Source organism: Bison bison, unplaced genomic scaffold, assembly GCF_000754665.1.
Source record: "Bison bison bison isolate TAMUID 2011002044 unplaced genomic scaffold, Bison_UMD1.0 scf7180017864285, whole genome shotgun sequence".
Lineage (NCBI taxonomy): Eukaryota > Metazoa > Chordata > Mammalia > Artiodactyla > Bovidae > Bison > Bison bison.
This window is the reverse complement of record NW_011494857.1, coordinates 1612237-1630475: the sequence shown is the minus strand read 5'-3', so window position 1 is coordinate 1630475 and position 18239 is coordinate 1612237. Positions and strand designations below refer to the sequence as shown.

Genomic DNA, 18239 nt, shown 5'->3' with positions numbered 1-18239 from the left:
GGATAAAAAAAATTACAGAGACAGGGTTTGAAGGAAATAGAAGAATTAGCTTTATCACAGCAGGCAAGCACTTCAAGAACTGCGCTCCCCTCTCTTGTGAATAGGGAGAGGTTTTATATCCCAGTGAAGATCTTACCTTTTTGTTTTTCTTTCTTTGCAAAATTTCAAAACGACTGCAGCTAACATCAGGCAGCTCAGCAGCCGGGCGTGGTGTCCCTGAAGTTATCAGCCCATGACCTTCTTTCTGAAATGCAGGCTGCTACAGAAAGTGTAGGAGGAGAGGGACGCTGGGTGCAGAGCGCGATCTGTGTGGGGTCAGGGTAATGAACCTCACGAAGGACAAGCCCAGCCACAGGTGTCTGTTAGTGGTGCCACTCAACAGTAACCAAGATTGGCAGACTCGGCTGGAGGGAGAAAGATGGGGAGAGCCCCAGGGGGTGGGGAGGGAAGAGGGAGAAAGGCACACAAGGCAGGAGGCGTCTGAAGGCGGAAGCCACCCATGCCCTCACCCCAGCACCCGCAGTGGAAGGTCAGGCTCTGGGCCGCGTGTCTTCACCTTCGTGGCTCGGGTTGTTTGATGAAAAGAGCAAACCCCTTCCCAGCCTGCCAGTGTCATCATTTTCTGCAGATACCCACCTGGTGCCAGGCCCAGGTGCTGGTGTGGGCACAGTGGGGCGGGGGGCTGCGTGTGGATGTGCTTCAGGGCGGTGTTACCCCAGGACGGTGCCCCTGGCTTCAGCCAGTCTGCACCAGTCGGGAGGACGTAGTTGAAAACTGACAGTAAAACAACAGCAGCAACCAGAATGGTGATTTGTATTACAGCAGCCGCCACTCCCGGCCTCCTCTGGGTGCCCCCTGCTAAGTCCTTTATGTCTGTTAACTCACCAACTCGTCTTACTCCCGTCTTACTCCCGTCACAGCCCTGTGAGATGGCACTCACTCTCTGTCAAACGCTGAATTGTAACATCACCCTCCCTGGTCTCCCTGGCACAATTTGGGAGGACCAGTCTAGAGGCTTCTACATCCGTTTCTGCAGCTGCTCACTGCGGTGTGTGTGGAGAGCTGCTCCCTAGCAGCAGCTAGGATTCAAGTTCAGGCCCACCCTCCGGCTCTGTGCCTATACACGCCTTGTAGTCCCTTCCTGTGGCCACCATCACAAATCACCACAATCTTAATGGCTGAAGACAGCACACATTTATTCTCTTCTGGTTGTGGAGGTCCCAAGTCTGAAATCGGTCTCACGGGGCTAAAGTTAAGACATGGGCAGAGGGACTTCCCGGTGGTCCAGGGGTTAAGACTCCAGGCTTCCATTGTCGGGGGCAGAGGTTCAGTCTCTGGTTGGGGAACTAAGATCCTGCATGCCTTGCGGCGTGGCCAAAAAAATAAAAAGATGTGGGCAGGGCTGGTCCTGCCAGAGGCTCCAGGGGAGAATCCGTTTCCTTGCCTGTTCAGCTCCTGGAGGCTGCCTGCGTTCCTCGGCTTGTGGCCCCTTCATCCTCAACGCGCAACATCACCCCAGCCTCTGCTTCTGCCATCACATCGCCCTCTCCTCCTCTGTGGTCAGATCTCCCCCTGCCTCCCTCTAAGGACCCTTGTGATTACCCTGTGTGTGTGCGTGCTAAGTTGCTTCCGTCGTGTCCGACTCTGAGACCCCATGGACTATAGCCCGCCAGGCTCTTCTGTCCATGGGATTCTCCAGGCAAGGATACTGGAGTGGGTTACCATCTCCTCCTCCAGGGGATCTTCCCGACCCAGGGATTGGACCCACATCTCCTGCATTGGCCAGCGGGGTCTTTACCCACTAGTGCCACCTGGAAAGCCCGTGATTACACCGGGGCCCCCCTGGATCCTCCGGGACAGCCCCACAGCACAAGGCCCTTAATTTACTCACACCTGCAAAGTGTATGGTTCTAGAACCTCCACTTGCAGCCCCTTAACACACCCGTGTGTTTCTCCCAGCAGCATGCCTGAGCCTCTCCCTGGTCCTCAGTTTCAGCTGCTTTGGGGGGAATTGTTGCCTCTCTTTTCCATGGGTTCCCCCCGGGGTCCCTTAGAGCTCGTTTTAAGTATGCCGTTTACCCTCTTGTAAATTAGGCCAGGGTTTCTAAGCCTCAGCACCCTTGGCGTTCACTGTGGGGACTGTCCTGTGCACAGTAGGGTGTCTAGCAGCATCCTCGGCCTTTACCCACCAGCTGCCAGGAGCAGTAGTCCCCTGTCCTCCTCATGACAACTGGAACTGTCCCCAGACATTGACAGATGCCCACTGTGGGGGCAGAACCGCCCACCGTTGAGAACCACTGAGTCAGGCTGTCCCAGAGTACCTTCCAAAGACGGAGAGACCGTCGGCTAGTAATCCTCAGGTGGAATCACTGTTGTTTAAAAAAAAAACACACACACATTTGATATTTACTTGGGCTTCCCTGGTGGCTCAGTCAATAAAGAATCTGCCTGCAATGCAGGAGACATGGGTTTAATCCCTGGGTCGGGCAGATCCCCTGGAGAAGGGAATGGCTGCCCACTCCAGTATTCTTGCCTGGTGAACTCCATGGACAAAGGAGCCTGGCGGGCTACAGTCCATGGGGTCACAAAGAGTCGAACACGACTGAGCGACTTTCACTCACTCACTCACTTGGCTGCGTCAGGTCTTAGTCGTGCACACGGGCTTAGTTGCCCCACGGCATGTGGAATCCCGGTTCCCCACCCAGGTATTGAACCCGCGTCCCCTGCATTGGAAGGCGGATTCCCAACCCGGCTCACCTGCAAAATGGAGAGCTTTAATATTGACCTCACAGGGTTGTCGTTGGAGAGTTAAATGAGTAGAATAATGCAGACAGCAAGCAGCATATGAGTGCTGCCTGTTGTCATTCTGGTTTTTTTTTTGTTTTTGTTTTGGTGGGGTGGGATTGGGGGTTTTGGCCACACTGAGAGGCTTGCAAGATCTTAGTTCCACAACCAGGGATTGAATCCAGGCCCTCACAGTGGAAATACCGAGTCCTAGCCACTGGACCACCAGGGAATTCTCAGTTATTGTGGTTATGATGGATGCCAGCATGGCATTTTTGCTCCAAGTTCAAGGTCACCTGTCTCTTGGCGATCGGAGGCTCTCACCTGCCTGCCTGCCACACTCTTGTCTGCCTTTGGCACATGTAGGGACCTTCCATACATCCATCAGGGGTCTCCCAGGTCACAGCATCTGGAGCTCCAGGGGTTTACATCAGGCTCTCCAGGGGCCTCAGCCACGTCCACTGCCCTTCCTGGGTCTCTGCTGGCTCCTTTCTGTGATGGGAGTTTCCCAGCTGGCTCTCCAGCTGTCGGCGGGAGGGATGGTTAGAAGAGTGGAGGAGAAAAGCCCTTTGTAATCTGCAGAGCAGTGCAGGGAAAATGTATTTAAATTGCCAGCTCTCCTACCTGCTTCCAAGTGTTGGGCACGTAGGATAACGCTTTCATCGAGTGGTTGATTGAGTGGTACTTACCCTCAGACCTCGAGGTGACTCTGTGAGACAGATCCTGCTATTATGCCTACGAGGTGCCCCGGCCATTTCCTGGTTGCCCCTCGAAGATTCTCCCAGCCCCTCCTCACAGGTGAGGAGGACCCCCTTTCCCCCGAGATCCAGCACCTTCCTAAGTTTCCCTCCTAAAGGCCAAGCTCAGGTCACCTTCGGCCTTGACTCAGTAAGCCCTGGTTCCCGCCCTGCTCCAGCCAGAGCTTCTTGTGGGCAAGCGTGGCTTCTCAGTCACTTTACCACCTCCCTGCCCTTTATTTCAGTGTCTTAGACGACCGCAGCCTGGGTGGTTAGGAAGGGTGGGGAAGACGAGAAAAAAGGATGATGCAGAGGGCCCCTGGGACCCTGGGCGATAGTTCAGTTCACAAACTCCAGAATGAGCTGTGTCTCGGCCAAGGCCGCTCTGCCACTTACCAGCTGTGGGCCCTCAGCTGATTATATTAAAAGCTGCCACATATTGAGTGCTCCCGGCATGCCCAGACTGGTGCCGGGCTCTGAGGCTGGGAAGAGGGTCATTGAGTGGCTCATATGAAGGGTGAAGCTGGGACTTCCTTGGTGGTCCAGTGGCTAAGACTCCCAAGGCAGGGGGCCCGGGTTCCATCCCTGGTCAGAGAACTAGATCCCACGTGCTGCAGCTAAGAGCTGGCATAGCCAAATAAATAAACATTAAAAAAAAAAAAAAGTGACACTGAGGGATTCCCTGGCGGCCCAGTGGTTAGGACTCTGCACTCTCACTGCTGAGGGCCCAGGTTCAGTCCCTGGTCGGGGAACTAAGATCTCACAAGCCATGCAGCACAGCCAGGAAAAAAGGAAGCTGGCTGCGATTCCTGCTCAGTGGCACCACTGTTGTTCCTGCCCTCTGAACTGTTGCATCCACTCTCCGGGGTGAGCTTCATTGCTCCTGCTTTACTGACGTGGAGCAGAGAGGCCCAGGGGGGTGAGCCTGGGTGACACCAAGTCACACAGAGCTGACGGAGGGCCTGGGCTTGAGCCCAGATCTGCCTGGCACAGAGCCTCCCGTGTCACGTGACCTCTCTAAGCTTCAGCTCTCTGGTCTCATCCGTGAAGTGGGAACACGGAACAGTTCTCAGAGCTTTCTGAGATACTCTTCCCAGGTTGTAATCCTCAAATTTGGCTTGGATAAAATTTTTCTGTTTCTTTTTTAAAAAAAAAGAATGAGAACGTCCCCAGTGGTCCACTGGTTAAAACTGCGCTTCCAATGGATGGGACGTGGGTTCTATCCCTGGCACTAAGATCGCACATGCCGCAGAGCAGCTGAGCCTGCATACTGAAACTAAGACCCAATGCAGCCTATATATATATTTAATATAGCTAATAACAACCACCATAATTTTATGGTAGTAGATTCTTGTTTGATCCCTGGGCCAGAAAGATCCCCTGGAGGAGGAAATGGCAACCCGCTCCAGTATCCTTGCCTAAAAAACCCCATGGACAGAGGAGCCTGGTGGGCCACAGTCCATGGGGTCGCAGAAGAGTCGGAGGCGACTGAGCGACTGAGCACACAGCCCTCCCCTGGGCTGGCAGGAGCCGTAAAGGAAACAATGTGTGCAAAGTGCACACCTGGCACAGGACAGAAGCCTTGCAGGGTCTGTAATTAAGCACAAAGGGCCGAGCTCGAAGAATGTTTACGAGGAAGTGCCCCAGGGGAGATCGACACCTAAAGATGGGAAGGGAAGGAAGTGGGGACGCAGCGGGAGAAACGGGTAGGGGGGCCTCAGCTGGAGCTCTGGGCTTTGGAGCAGAAGTGGTCCTTCAGTATGGTTCTGTGCTAGGCCACCACCACTGGGCCTTCCTATCCCATACCCACCTCCCCACCCCCCCATCAGCCTTTGCATACCGGCCGCCCTGGCACTTGGAGCTCAGGGGATCCCTGAGGGGCTGAAGGCTGCTGCAGGGGCCCTCCCCCAAGGGGAGGGAGCTTATATAGTGGTAAAAGACAGGAATAATGAATAGTATCCCCTGACCTGAGAAGGAACCTTGAGATTTAAAAAAGAGAAAAACGAAGTGGAGGGACTTTCCTATGGGTCCAGTGGTTAAGATAGCCACCTTCCAATGCAGGGGATGCGGGTTCAATCTCTGGTCTGGGAACTAAGATCGAATAAGTTCCCACGTGCTGCGGGGCAGCTAAGCCTGCAACTTCCGAGCCCACACACCACAACTAGAGAGTGTGAGTGTGGCAACTGAGACCCAGCACCGCCAAAAAAACCAAGGAACATAAAGTACAGTTATGAAGATTATCGTGGGTAACTTACATATGGATAGGATTCAGTGGTCAGCAATCCAGAAGCATTTGCAACTGCGCTGTGTTTTGCCAGAGGGGTGCAGAGGGATTTAAAAGGGACGAAGCTAAAGATAGAATCCGGCTACTGAGGGAGAAGCACGTCTAGGCCAACAGGAACAAGGGGGTTCCTCCCCCAGGGATCTCATGACCATTATTCCTCATGAACCATTAACCATCTGTGTCAGCAGAAGGTGTTCTTCCAGTTTTCAGAGGAAGGCAAGAGTTAAAGTTAATGAGTAACGCAGCTGGTTTGGGTACACTCCTCATAAGCAAAAGCTCAGTGGCTAAGAAAGGGGAGGGGGCAGAAGAGTGGGCCTAAGATGGCCCTGACAAGATGGAGTCAGTGTGGTTCAGCCACACACCCGTATATGCAGACACATGCATACAGCGGCTGAGTCAGGGGCTTCGGGACCACCCCCCAGGCTCAGTGATTCGCTAGGGGAACCCACAAGTGTGCACAGCTGTGTATTAGAGAAAGAGGTAGAAAGAAAGAAGCTGTTTGAAAATGAGAAGGTTCGGGTCTCTTGACCCCGTGGGAACTCATTAACCACAACTGCTGCTCATTACTCGGAGGACAGTGACCCTCATCTTCCCTGCAGATGATAACCTCGCTCATTTTGTCCATCCACAGCTGAGTCTGACTCCACCACTGGCAGCGAGTCAAGTCCCCAGAAACAAAGATTCTCACTTAAACTAGTGAGTGGGCCCAGGTGGGGTGGGCAGCCCTGAGGGGAGCGGAGGGGAGGGCTGGGCTGGGCTGGGCTGGGCTGGGCTGGGCTGGACGGGCCAAAGAGCACAGCCTTGGCCAGCAGGGAGCAGTGGGGCCTTGGGCGGGGCACACCTTCCTCTGGCCTCGGGCTCTCCGACACGGAGCCCCCAGAGGCTGCAGTCAGGTCCCCAAGACCTGACTCGGATGTTTTCTGGCCATGTGATCTTCACAAGCACCCAAAAACTGGGACAGCTAGTTCAGGTGCCCTCCCTTGGATCTAGATGGAGGGCCTGTGAGTGATTTGGAGTGAGGGCTCCGGAGCCAGACTCACAGATGAGTAATAGCACCTACTTGCTGAGAGCTTGTTCTGTGCCCAACCCTGGTTCATAATCAAACCTTTAGGATAGTCACCGTGTGCCCCCATTTAACAGATGAGAAAATAAAATCTTGGTCACTTGCCCAGGGGCACCAGTGGGCAAGTTGCTTTGTTCACTGCTGTATCACCAATACCCAAAAGAATACTAGGCACAAAATAGGTGCTTTATAGAAAGAATGAATGAATGTCAGAGCTGGGATTTGAATTCAGCTTTCTTTGATCCTGTGCTCTTAAGAACCCAGCTTTACTAGTTGTATTTAATTAAAGTATTTGGGTTGACTGCTTGGGAAAAGTGACCCAATGTTAGTAATGGCTTACACAAAAATAATATTTTATTGCTCTTTCACTTAAAAGTCTGGGGCTGTGGCCCAGGGCTGACATGGTGGTTCCGTAAACAAGGGGTTAGTTTCCTTCTCTCTTGTTGCTCCAAACTTCAACCTATAATCATCTCATGGGCTGAAATGGCTGCTCCAGCTCCTGCCATCTCATCTGCATTCCAGCCAGCTGGAACAGGAGAAGAGAAGGGAGAGCCTGCCCTAGCCCTTTAAGAGCATAACCTGAAAGTTGCCCATCTCTCTTCTGCTCACATCCCCATTGGCCAGAACTTGATTGTGTGGCCATTCCTCGCTGCAAGGGAGACTGCAAAAATGTAGTGTTGAGCTGAAGGGCCTGTATCTAGGGAAAACTTGTGGATCCTGTCGTAAAAGAAAAAGAACCTAAGCAGTAACTCAAAGTCTCTGATACGTGGTCACATGAAGCAACCTAGGGTGTTGCTGGCATTACCCTGGGATGACCCACAGCCAGTGATGATCTGGGAGCCCTTGCCTGTGAGATTCCAGTGTGACAGCCTTTTCCCCTCCCCTCCCCCACTAGGATGCCAAGGATGGGCGCTTGTTCAATGAACAGAACTTCTTCCAGCGGGCTGCCAAGCCTTTGCAAGGTATTCCTCAGGGAAGTGGGCAGGTGGGGTGAGTTTGGCGGTACCAGCTTGGTCAGAACAACTGGCTCTATAATCTGAAGGTTTGGGAAGGGTGGGGGTGAAATTCAAGGCCCGGGTTTGCTCCCATCACCCTTCGGGCCTCAGGGGACAGACAGCAGACATGGCCTGAGGCTGGCTCATCGTCCCAGCTCTTGAGAGCCGAGTATTACATTTTCAAAAATACTGTAAGCCAGTTATTAAAACACAGCCGTCATAAACTAACTGTACCAGAGACTTCCCTGGTGGTCCAGAGGTGAAGACCACTCCCAGTGGACGGGGCCCAGGTTCAGTCCCTGGTCAGGAAGCTAGATCCCACAGGCCAGGAAGCTAGATCCCTCAGGCCACATCTAAGAGTTTGAATGCTGCACTTCAACTCAGAATTCCCATGCCGCAACTAAGACCTGGCACAGCCAAATAAATAATTAATTATATCAATTTACAATCAGGTTAAGAACAAGAGTGGGCTTCCCTGGTGACTCAGTGGTAAAGAATCCGCCTGCCAATGCAGGAGACACAGGTTTGATCCCTGACCCAGGAGGATCCCCCATGCTGCAGAGCATCTAAGCCCATGCACCACCACTGCTGAGCCTGTGCTCTACAGCCCGGGAACCGCAACTACTGAAGCCCGCACCGTAGAGCCTGTGCTCCACATCAGACAGGAGCCCCAGCTCGCCACAACTAGAGCAAAGACCTCACAGCAACCAAGATCCCACACAGCCAGAAATAAAATGTAAAAAAGAGAGGAGCAAGGGTAATAAGCACTCGAAGCTTATCACTTCCTTATTATTTGTCTACATTTTCCATTACCTGTCATCTATAATCTGTGCTTTTTTTTGGCCAGACTGTGTGGCATGTAGGATCTTAGTTCCCTGACCGGGAATTGAACTGGACCCTGGCAGTGAATGCACGGAGCCCTAACCACTGGACCACCAGGGAAGTCCCTATTATCTATCCCTTGAAGTTGCTTCCATTCACTGTATCTGTGTGTTGGAAACACCATATAAGGGCATGCTACTGCCTCTCACTCCAACTCTCTATCTTCAGTGATACCACATTGGTAGCTTGTAACTGGCTGTACTGGGAAACATTTACACCACGAAAGTCCACAAACATAAATCAGGGCTATTTTTTTTCCTGAACAACCAGTTATTAAACTTTCATCCGCACACTGCTCCATGTCTACCATCCAGCTGAGATCCTGAAAGGTGGTCAGACATCTAGTGACACAGTGACCAGTTTACACTTTTCCCGATCTCATTAGCTCTGTGTGAGAATTCATGGGTTACACGGTCACTCTTCCCCACTCCATTCACTCCAGACTTGTCAGTGCTTTCTCAAAACCACCTTCACACCCGCTGTCATTCCCCCCTAGCCCTCACCCACCCAGAGAAACAATGTCTCTAACCAGGAGACCCAGGGTCTGGCCGGGACTCAGGTGCGTTCTGCTTCAAGTCTCAGAATGGGCTGTGGTCTGCTGTGGGTGTGGGGCCAGGTGGGCCCTGACCTCTCTGGCCCCTACCTCCCGCAGTGAACAAGTGGAAGAAGCTGTACTCAATCCCCCAGCTGGCCATCCCCACCTGCATCGGTTTCGGCGTTCACCAGGACAAGTACAGGTGAGTCACTTCACCTGGCACTCGCTTTGCTGGCTGCTTCCTGTCTCTCTGTCTCATGCCCAGGTGTGGCTGGGACCCTAGAGCCACTGGCCAGTTAGTCGCTTCCTTCCTCCCGCAGCTTTGAGCCAGACCTATCCCCCACCCATCCAACCCTTCATCTCACCCTGGACTGGGACCTGGTAGTCCCCAGCCAGAGTCCCTCCTTGGTGAATGATACTCTGTCCTGCCCCGGTCCTCTCTCCCACCTCCTGGGACGCCCGTGTCTTCCAGGTTCTTGGTGTTTCCCACCCTGGGGAGGAGCCTTCAGTCGATCCTGGATGACTTCCCAAAGCACGTGATGTCGGTGAGGTCTGTGTTCCAGATGGCCTGCCGGCTGGTAGGTACTGGAGGGTCTCAGGCTCCCATCCAGGGCATGCTGCCCCGGGTCCTAGTTTATCAGTCTGTTTGCCCTTTGACACATTCAGCCCGCATCTGCCCCTGCTGGGCACTGGGGCATGCAGGGTGACTGGCACAGCTGAACCCCAGACCTTTAGAACCAGAGTGATAAGTATTGCCATGAGGGATGTTCAGGAGGCTGTGGGAGTTTGAGGAAGGGTCCCAGCCTAAATTGAGGGGTTTGGTTGTGCTTCCTGGTGGAGTTTATTTCTAAGCCAAGAGTGGAGAATAGCAAGGTGCTGGGTAGAATGGGAGTGGAAATGCATGGGGAGAGCGTTCTAGCCCAAGGAAGTAGCTTAGGCAAAGGCTCGTGCTGGGGAGAGCGCACAGGACATCTGTCATTCATTCCTTCCTCCATCCATCCTTCCATGAAATATTTGTGCTGTCCCTGCTGAGTGTCAGATACCGTCCCAGGGCCTGGGAGTGCAGTGCGGGGCAGCACAGACACGGTTTCTATGTTTGCTGGGACAGGGTGAGTTTAAGCCACAGTTGCACCAATAGTGAAAAGTGCTCTGGAGAGAAGTGTCCCCACGCTGTGACGGAGAAGAGGACCTAACTTAAACTGCTGGAGGGGGGACTTCCCTGGTGGTCCAGTGGCTAAGGCTCCTCCCTCCCAACGCAGGGGCCCCCCAGGATTCAATCCCTGCTCCAGGAACTAGATCCCACATATTGCAATTAAAGATCCCACATGCTGCAGGGCAGCTAAGCCCGTGCACCGAAGCTACTGAGCCCACGCTGTAGAGCCTGTGCGCCTCAACAAGAGAAGCTACCGCAGTGAGAAGCCTGGGCACTGCAGCAAGGAGTAGCCCTCGGCTGCCACAAGTAGAGAAAGCCCTCATACAGTGGTGAAGACCCAGGGCAGCCAAAGATAAATAAAAATAAATTAAATGAGAAATATAAATAAACAGCTGGCGGGATGGGTCCCAAAGGTATGACATGCAGTGTTTGCCGTGTGATGTGTCGAGGGTGAAAGGCAGGAGCTGCAGTTGGTGTGGAGGCTCAGCAGTGACCAGAGGACCCAGGGCCTTGAACACCAAGCTGAGGGGCGGGGACCCCTGTCCCGAGGGCATCGGGAACCCACGTGAGGACTGAGGACAGGGGAGGGGCAGCGTCAGTTCTGGGTGTAGAAGGACCCCGTGGGCCATGTGGGGACGGCTGGGGAGGGTACAGTGGAGGCTGAGTGAGGTGGGCAGGAGAGAGGACCGGGCCTGAGGAGGAGCTGGGCTGTGGGGACGGAGTGTTTGTGGAAGCAGCAGAATGGGGTGGGCAGTTAAGCCTTGGAGTCAAGGGGGTTGCAGTCAAGATATGGCGAGCACCTGGGGGTTCAATATATGCAATCAGAGCTCAGTGGAAAAGTCAGGGCTAGAAATAAAAATACAAAGTGCTCAACTAAATGTATTTCTGCTTCTTTGAACAAATAAGAAAACCTCTTTGGTATATATGAGTGTGAGTTGGTTTTTTTTTGCAAGGGTCAATAAGTAACCAATAAGTAACCAACTGTTTCCCCTCCAGAGATTTTGATCAACTAAGAAATAATGGGTTGGTCAAAATGTTAATTCGGGTTTTCCTGTACCAGCTTGAGGACAAACAAACTTTTGGCCAACCCAATAGATACAAGAGATTGATGGGAAATGAAATATCAGCTTTAATACGGAATTTTTCAAAACCCTAATGTCTTCTAAGACATTCTTAGGTGTGCTGTCACAGCGGGCATCCAGATGCTTCACTCAGAATTAGTCAGGCTCAATCCACCACCGGGGCTTCCCCGGTGGCTCAGTGGGTATAGAGTCCGCCTGCCAACGCAGGAGACTCAGGAGACACGGGTTCAGTCTCTGGTTGGGAAGATCCCCTGGAGGAGGGCATGGCAGCACACTCCAGTATTCTTGCCTGGGGAACCCCACAGACAGAGGAGGCTACAGTCCTGGGTGGAAAGAGTTGGAAATGACTGAAGCAACTGAGCGCACACACAGGCAATCTACCAGTGTTACCAAGCCCCTGACAAGCAGGACCTCGTGACCCCAGGCCCAACAGTGGGGTTTCCTTCCAGGGCTTCGCATCAGAGCCTCTTTGTGTTGTCAGCGCTTCTCACAGAAACACTTGCTTTCCTCCCCTAGCTGGATGCCCTGGAGTTCCTCCACGAGAATGAGTACGTCCATGGCAACGTGACAGCTGAGAATATCTTTGTGAATCCAGAGAACCTGTGCCAGGTAACTGCCAGATCCTCGCCCTCCCTGGGGGCTCTCTGGGCTCCCGGGCTCGCCTGTCTTAAAACCTGCCTTTATTTCACAACGCTTATTGCAAAGAATTGCTATCCATCATGTATAAAGTGCTTCTTCGAGTAAATGAGGAGAGAGAAGCCACTTAGTAGAAAAATGGACAAAGGATAGGAAAAGCAGTTCATAGAAAAAGGAATCCACAAGTCAGTTAAATGTGTGAAAAAATGCTCAACCTCCCGCAATTATTATTAGATTCTAGTAATCATGGAAATTAAACTTAAAATAACTACTACTTTTTACCTTTCGGGTGGACAAAATTAAAAGAAAAATAATATCTCTTGCTGATAAGTATGTGAGGAAACAGGAATTCTTTACTTATTGGAAGGGTACTTGGGCAAACTTTTTGGAAGGTAATTTCTTATAGCAATCAAAATTTTAAATGTATATGGATTTTTGTTTTGCTTTTTGCAGGATTCACATTTATTGGTTCAAATACAGTACCTAACATTTGCTAAACCTGCATTTCACACTAATTGGTCACCATTTCCACAGGCAGTCAGTGCACAGAAGAGGGCCCCTCCCCTGCCAGTTGTGGGGGTGGGAGGTAGCAGCGGGCCTGGGTAGCAGAGCCCACCAACTGTCATTTGGTTGCGCAAGATTGATGGAGCTAATTGCATAGGTTTTTTGATCTACCGGTTCCTCTGTGAGGAATTTATCCATTCCATATATTGAAAGATATATTACAAGGACTTCCCTGGTAGTCCAGTGGTTAAGAATCCGCCTTCCAATGCAGGGGACACAGGTTCAGTCCCCGGCAGGGAGCAGAGATCGCACGTGCCTCAGGCCAACTGAGCCCATGCACCACAACAAGAGAGAAGCCCCAAACGAAAGATCCCTCATACCGCGATGAGGATACCGAGTGCCGCAGCTGAGACCTGATGCAGCCAAAAATAAGAGGAAAAGAAAGATACATGTACAAAGTGTTCCTGACAACACTGATTCCGACAGTAAAATGGGAAAACCTCAATATATACTCCTGATAGCGTACTGATTAGTATTTACAGTAAATCATAATTATTCTTTCTAATGATAGAAACCAAATGTAACATGCCTTAAGCCAAAAAAAAAAAAAGGAGGGGGTTAGTTTAAAAACAGGGAGGTACAATTTATTGCTTCTTGGAGTGAAAAAATCCAGGACTTGACTGGCTTCAGGCGTGGCTGATTCTAAAAATTCAGAGCCTGTCATTAGGAAACTGGATCTTCGTCTCTGGGCTCTTGTGTTTGCATTGCTCATTATCAGGCAGTCCCTCTTTGCTATGATGACAACCACCAGCAAATGAGGCTTAAGTCCCCTCCATTTAGCCACCCCAGTGGAGATAGATTGGGTAAGCCCCACCTCAGTCACTTGGACTGAGTTGGAGAGGGGTGGTCTCAGAGAAAAATCCTAGAACCATATTAGGCAAAGCTAGGACTTCTCTGTTAGTCCAGTGGTTAAGACTCTGAGCTTCCAATACAGGGGTCATGGGTTTGATCCCTGGTCAGAGGACTAAGATCCCACATAGCAGGAGGCCAAAAAGAAAAAAAGAAACAGAACCAACAGAATGTGTGTGTGTGTGTGTGTGTATACATACACATATATATGTATCTATGTATATATACAGAGAGAGAGGGAGACTATAAGAATTCAAAAAGGAGGGAGGACTTTTTTGAATTTGAGAGGGAGACTCAAATTCAAAAAGCTCAGAGTCCCTAGATCTGCAGTTGGCAAGCTGGAGAACAGGAGAGCTAATGGTGTGCTTCTGGTCAGAGTCCAAAGGCCCGAAGAAACCTGTGTGAGTTCCAGTCTGAAAAGTGGCAGACTCGAGACCTGAGAAGAGTTGGTATTTCTGTTCAAACCGAAAGGCAGGAAAATGCTGGTGTTCAGCTCAAGTGGACAGGCAAGGGGCATTCCCTTTCACTTAAGCCTTTGTGTTCTGTTCTTCAACTGATGAGATGAGGCCCACACACTAGAGAGGGCAGTCTACCATCCACTCCAGTCACACCCTCACAGACATACCCAGATTAACCTTTGGCGACTCGTCTAGGCACCGTGTGGCCCAGTCAGGTTGACGCACAAAAGTAACCATCACAAACTGACCAGAAGAATGTAGGTCTCGCATGGACAAAGCCAACAGGTGTCCCCTGTCCATTCAGCAGAATAAGAGGTAGCCATTAGAAAGCCGATGTGGCTGACTGAGTGTCTGGTGGCTAAGTACTTTGTGTTTTAAACTCACTTAAGCCTCCTCACAGCCCTGCAAGGTAAGGACTATGATTATCTTCATTTGACCAATAGAGAAATCAAAGCACAAAGAGTTTCATAATTTCTCCAGAGTTGTATGGGCACTAATGGGCCAAGCTGGCACTGGAGTCTGGTCTGTCTGGCTCTGCAGTTAATACACTGTTAAAGTGCAGAAAGCTGTGTGCCCAACAGGAAGTACAGTACATCCTCCTTATCCACATGCATTTGCTGATTATTTAAAGAAGGTGAACATATAAGAAAGCTATTAGTGGTTACTTCTGGGAACTGGGACTGAGCAGTGATAGGAATGACTGGTTTGGGTTCTTTCCACATCCTCCTGTACTGTTTGGCATTGAGTTGTTTCAAATTGCACCCACAATTGAAATCTCTGACTCCAGAATACAGATTCCTAATCTTCAAACTGTATGCCTTCTCCCATGTGCACACAGGTGACCCTGGCAGGCTACGGCTTCACCTTCCGCTATTCACCGGGTGGCAGACACGTGGCCTACACCGAAGGCAGCAGGAGCCCACATGAGGGGCACCTTGAGTTCATTAGCATGGACCTGCACAAGGGATGCGGTAAGAGGCCAGAGAAGGGGTTCAGGAGCTTGGAGACATGCTGCTCAGATGAGGGCAGCTCCCGGTTGTCACAGCCATGGACAGCAGGTGGCCAAACGCAGGAGTCACGCTGAGGCAGGAAGCCATGGTGGGGGTCAGAACCACGGACAGCATCCCCGCGCGTCAGGTGTTGTGGGGCAGCACTGACACCAGTGATCGGTGGACTACCAGGAAGCCCTTCGAGTCCCCAGGCTCGCGTTCAGGACCTGTGTGGACTTAGAAGGCGAGAGGGGCTCTGACGTCATCCAGGAGGGGCTGCTGAACACCAGTTGTAAACCATTGACTATCCATCTCTGCAGCACACCAGTGAGGTCTAGACAGAGACCCAGATGTCAGCGCTATTTCAGAAGTTGTCAGTTGAAGCCCAGGAGTGAGATTATCCCGGGCAGGTGCACGGGGAGAGAAGAGCACACTTTGAGGAGATGCTTTGAGGAGGTCTTGGCCTCTCTCGCCCAAACCCCTTGAAACCATGGCCATCCAAGTCCCTGCCCGCATCCTCCCATTACGCTAAGTCCCCCAGGGACGGGATGGTGCATGTGCCCCCAGCACCAGGTGGCAGAGGGTCCAACACAGTCAGCTCGCAGTGTTTGTCGAATGCTTATGTGAAGTGTTTAAATCATGTGATTGAGGAAGTGTAAGAAAACCAAACCCCACTGTCTGCTTTGTTTGTCCTTCCCTACCAAGTGAGGCTGAGGTCAGTGGCCATCCTTCTAGGTACCTTCATGCCTTGTTACATCTCTCCACTGGACTGTCAAGGACTGTCAAGGGCTGGGACCCAACCAAACTCTTGTCTGGAATTTAAGACTATGGGAAGGAGGCCTTCCCTGGTTGTCCAGCAGCAAAGACTCTACGCTCCCAATGCAGGGGCCCCAGGTTCCATCCCTGGTCAGGGAACTAGATCCCACATGCTGCAACTAAAGAGTTCACACGCTGCAATGAAGATCAAAGATCCCACGTGCCAGTTAAGAGCCAGTGAGGCTAAATAAATAAATACGAAAAAGAATGGGGGAAGGGGCTTGTCACCTGAGGCTCTGAGGATTCACGGAACAAATAGGTTCATGAATGAAGGACAAGTAGGTGAGGGGAGTGAGCCAGTGAAACCAGGGATGAAGAGATGACCAACGGAGTGAATGAGTAATTGACTCATGAAAGAGTGAGAGTAGGCAAGTGAAAAGTGGATGAACAGTTGAGAGCCAGTATATGTGGATGGTTGCGTGTGTGAGCACATGCTTGAGTTGGTGAGAGAGAGAAACGATGAGGGTGGGCGTGTCAGAACGTCTGCCTGAGTGGCCACGTTCCTTCCCTCCTCCCCAGGGCCCTCCCGCCGCAGTGACCTCCAGACCCTGGGCTACTGTTTGCTGAAGTGGCTCTATGGGACCCTGCCATGGACAAACTGCCTTCCCAACACCGAGGAGGTCGTGAGGCTGAAGCAGAAGTGAGTCTAGGGCTCAGCAGAGCCCAGCGCTGGCCCCGCGCCCCTGCAGGGGGGGCAGAAGCTCAGAGCCCAAGAGGGGACAGAAAAGCGGGGAGGCAGCCTCTGGCCTCCACAGTTCTCAGGCACGTGCTCTGCGTCAATTCCAGCGGACCAGAGCATGGGCTCTGGAGCCACACTGCCTGGGGTCAGACTCGGGCTCATCACTGCAGACTCCGGCCCCATCCCACCCACCACTGCAGGCTGTGGGGTGCAGCTTAACCTCCACAAGCGTCAGTGTCCTCCAGTGTCAGGGATCCTATTAGCGCCCACCTCAGGGTGGAAGGATTTGAGGGAGTTGGGTGCACAGCACTCAGCACAGAGCCTGGCCTGTAGAAAATGCTCACAGTGTGCAGGACACCATGATTCATTCACTCCCACAGGGACACATGGGCAACCTCAGCAGTTGGGCCTGGGCTTTGCCTCAGTATCTGGCAACACTGGCCTCTGGTGTCCACACTTCCCTCTCTTCTGCATGTGAAACCACCAGATCTTGCTAGTTCTGTTTTAGATGTTCAGCACCAAGGACAGTGAGATAAACCCCGAAGTGTTGGGTGGTGTGGTTCAGCACCAAGGACAGAGGGCAGTGGGGGTACGTGTGGGTGGGTGCGCGGTTCAGCACCAAAGACAGAGGGGCTGTTGGCTGTAAAGGGAGGTGCTGCTGCGTGTGTGGACAGTAGACAACTAGACCCAGGGCAGCTCTGCAGGTCCAGAGCTCGGGATTCAAGCTGTGGGGTAGGCTTGGGGCAGGAGAGCTACCCCAAGAGGAGCCATTCAGGAGATGGTTGGGTATCACATCTGAAGTGCAAACTTGAAGTTCAAACGGAGACTCAGAGTTCAGCAGTGTCTCAGGAGCTGTCTGCAGAAGCCCTGGGAGAGTGGAAAGAGAGAAAACTCTGCAGTGGACAGCATCGAGTCTGTCTGTCTTCTCAGTTCCAAGCATGCTGTGTCGATGGTTCATGTTGAGCCTCTCACTTTGCCCCCTTTATTATCCCATCTTCCTTTACTCAACCATGGATACCCACTCATACATACTGAATATATATGTGTCCTACTGATACGCTTGCTTAAATGTATTTGTATCTTAAAATTGCATGACGCTCCTGGCACTGTATGTGACTCACATAAATGTTACTCTGCTTCGAATCTCACCCGTTTCTGGCTTTCTTCACTCAACACTTCCAGTTTAACCCCAGTTACATGTCTGTCGAGTATACTGTTTCTGACTATTGCTTTTAAATAAGGTATAGGCACATCTGTGTCCTTAAACAACAGTTTTTTTTTTTTTTTAAACGTGATGAGTGCGTTTGACTTGCATAAATGGTCTTGTGCTCTAAATCTCATTCTCCTTCTTTCACTTAATGCTTTATTTCTTTAACTTTTTACATTGCTCAAGAAGCTCAGTGCTTCTCAAGTAATTTTAGATGTAGCTGTGTCCTTGAAAAACACATTGTGTTTGATTTTTGCCAATCGAACACTCACCCGTATGTGTGGTACCCCACCATAAGTGGTACCCCACCCCAGATCTCATCCTCCGTCATGTTTCAGCTTAGTCGTCACTCCCCAGGGAGCCCTTCCCTCACCCCCCACCGCATCGGGTCTCCTGCTTGTTCACTTCCGAGGAAGGGACACCTGTCACATTGGCCTGCCCGTAACGACCTGTTCACGGCTGACATTGCTGTATGCTTTTCTGCCCCAGGCAATGTGCCCACCGCTTCCCTGTGTCAACTCTGAGG

The 18239-nt window shown here is 51.7% G+C and overlaps 1 protein-coding gene and 1 long non-coding RNA gene across 9 annotated transcripts in view; one reads left to right on the top strand and one right to left on the bottom strand.

Moving 5' to 3' along the window:
• LOC104995677 overlaps positions 1 to 6422 on the bottom strand; it is a 7904-nt gene extending 1482 nt beyond the window's left edge. For 2 of the 5 annotated variants that reach the window (XR_826075.1, XR_826078.1), the window contains exons 1-3: positions 3109 to 4120; positions 2322 to 2369; positions 137 to 774 (exon numbers count right to left, since the gene is read on the bottom strand). This is a non-coding gene — a long non-coding RNA (uncharacterized LOC104995677). Of the gene's footprint in view, positions 1 to 136; positions 775 to 2321; positions 2370 to 3108; positions 4121 to 5776 lie in introns of those variants that run through there. The other 3 variants (XR_826076.1, XR_826077.1, XR_826079.1) reach the window with 3 other exon arrangements.
• Positions 1 to 18239, top strand: part of VRK3 (vaccinia related kinase 3) — a 34912-nt gene that overhangs the window by 10297 nt on the left and 6376 nt on the right. For all 4 annotated transcript variants that reach the window (XM_010849641.1, XM_010849640.1, XM_010849639.1 and 1 more), the window contains exons 6-12: positions 6437 to 6501; positions 7764 to 7830; positions 9398 to 9482; positions 9753 to 9858; positions 12032 to 12124; positions 14861 to 14993; positions 16347 to 16467. In XM_010849641.1, coding sequence (XP_010847943.1) covers positions 6437 to 6501; positions 7764 to 7830; positions 9398 to 9482; positions 9753 to 9858; positions 12032 to 12124; positions 14861 to 14993; positions 16347 to 16467 — 670 coding nt within the window. The remainder of the gene's footprint in view (positions 1 to 6436; positions 6502 to 7763; positions 7831 to 9397; positions 9483 to 9752; positions 9859 to 12031; positions 12125 to 14860; positions 14994 to 16346; positions 16468 to 18239) is intronic.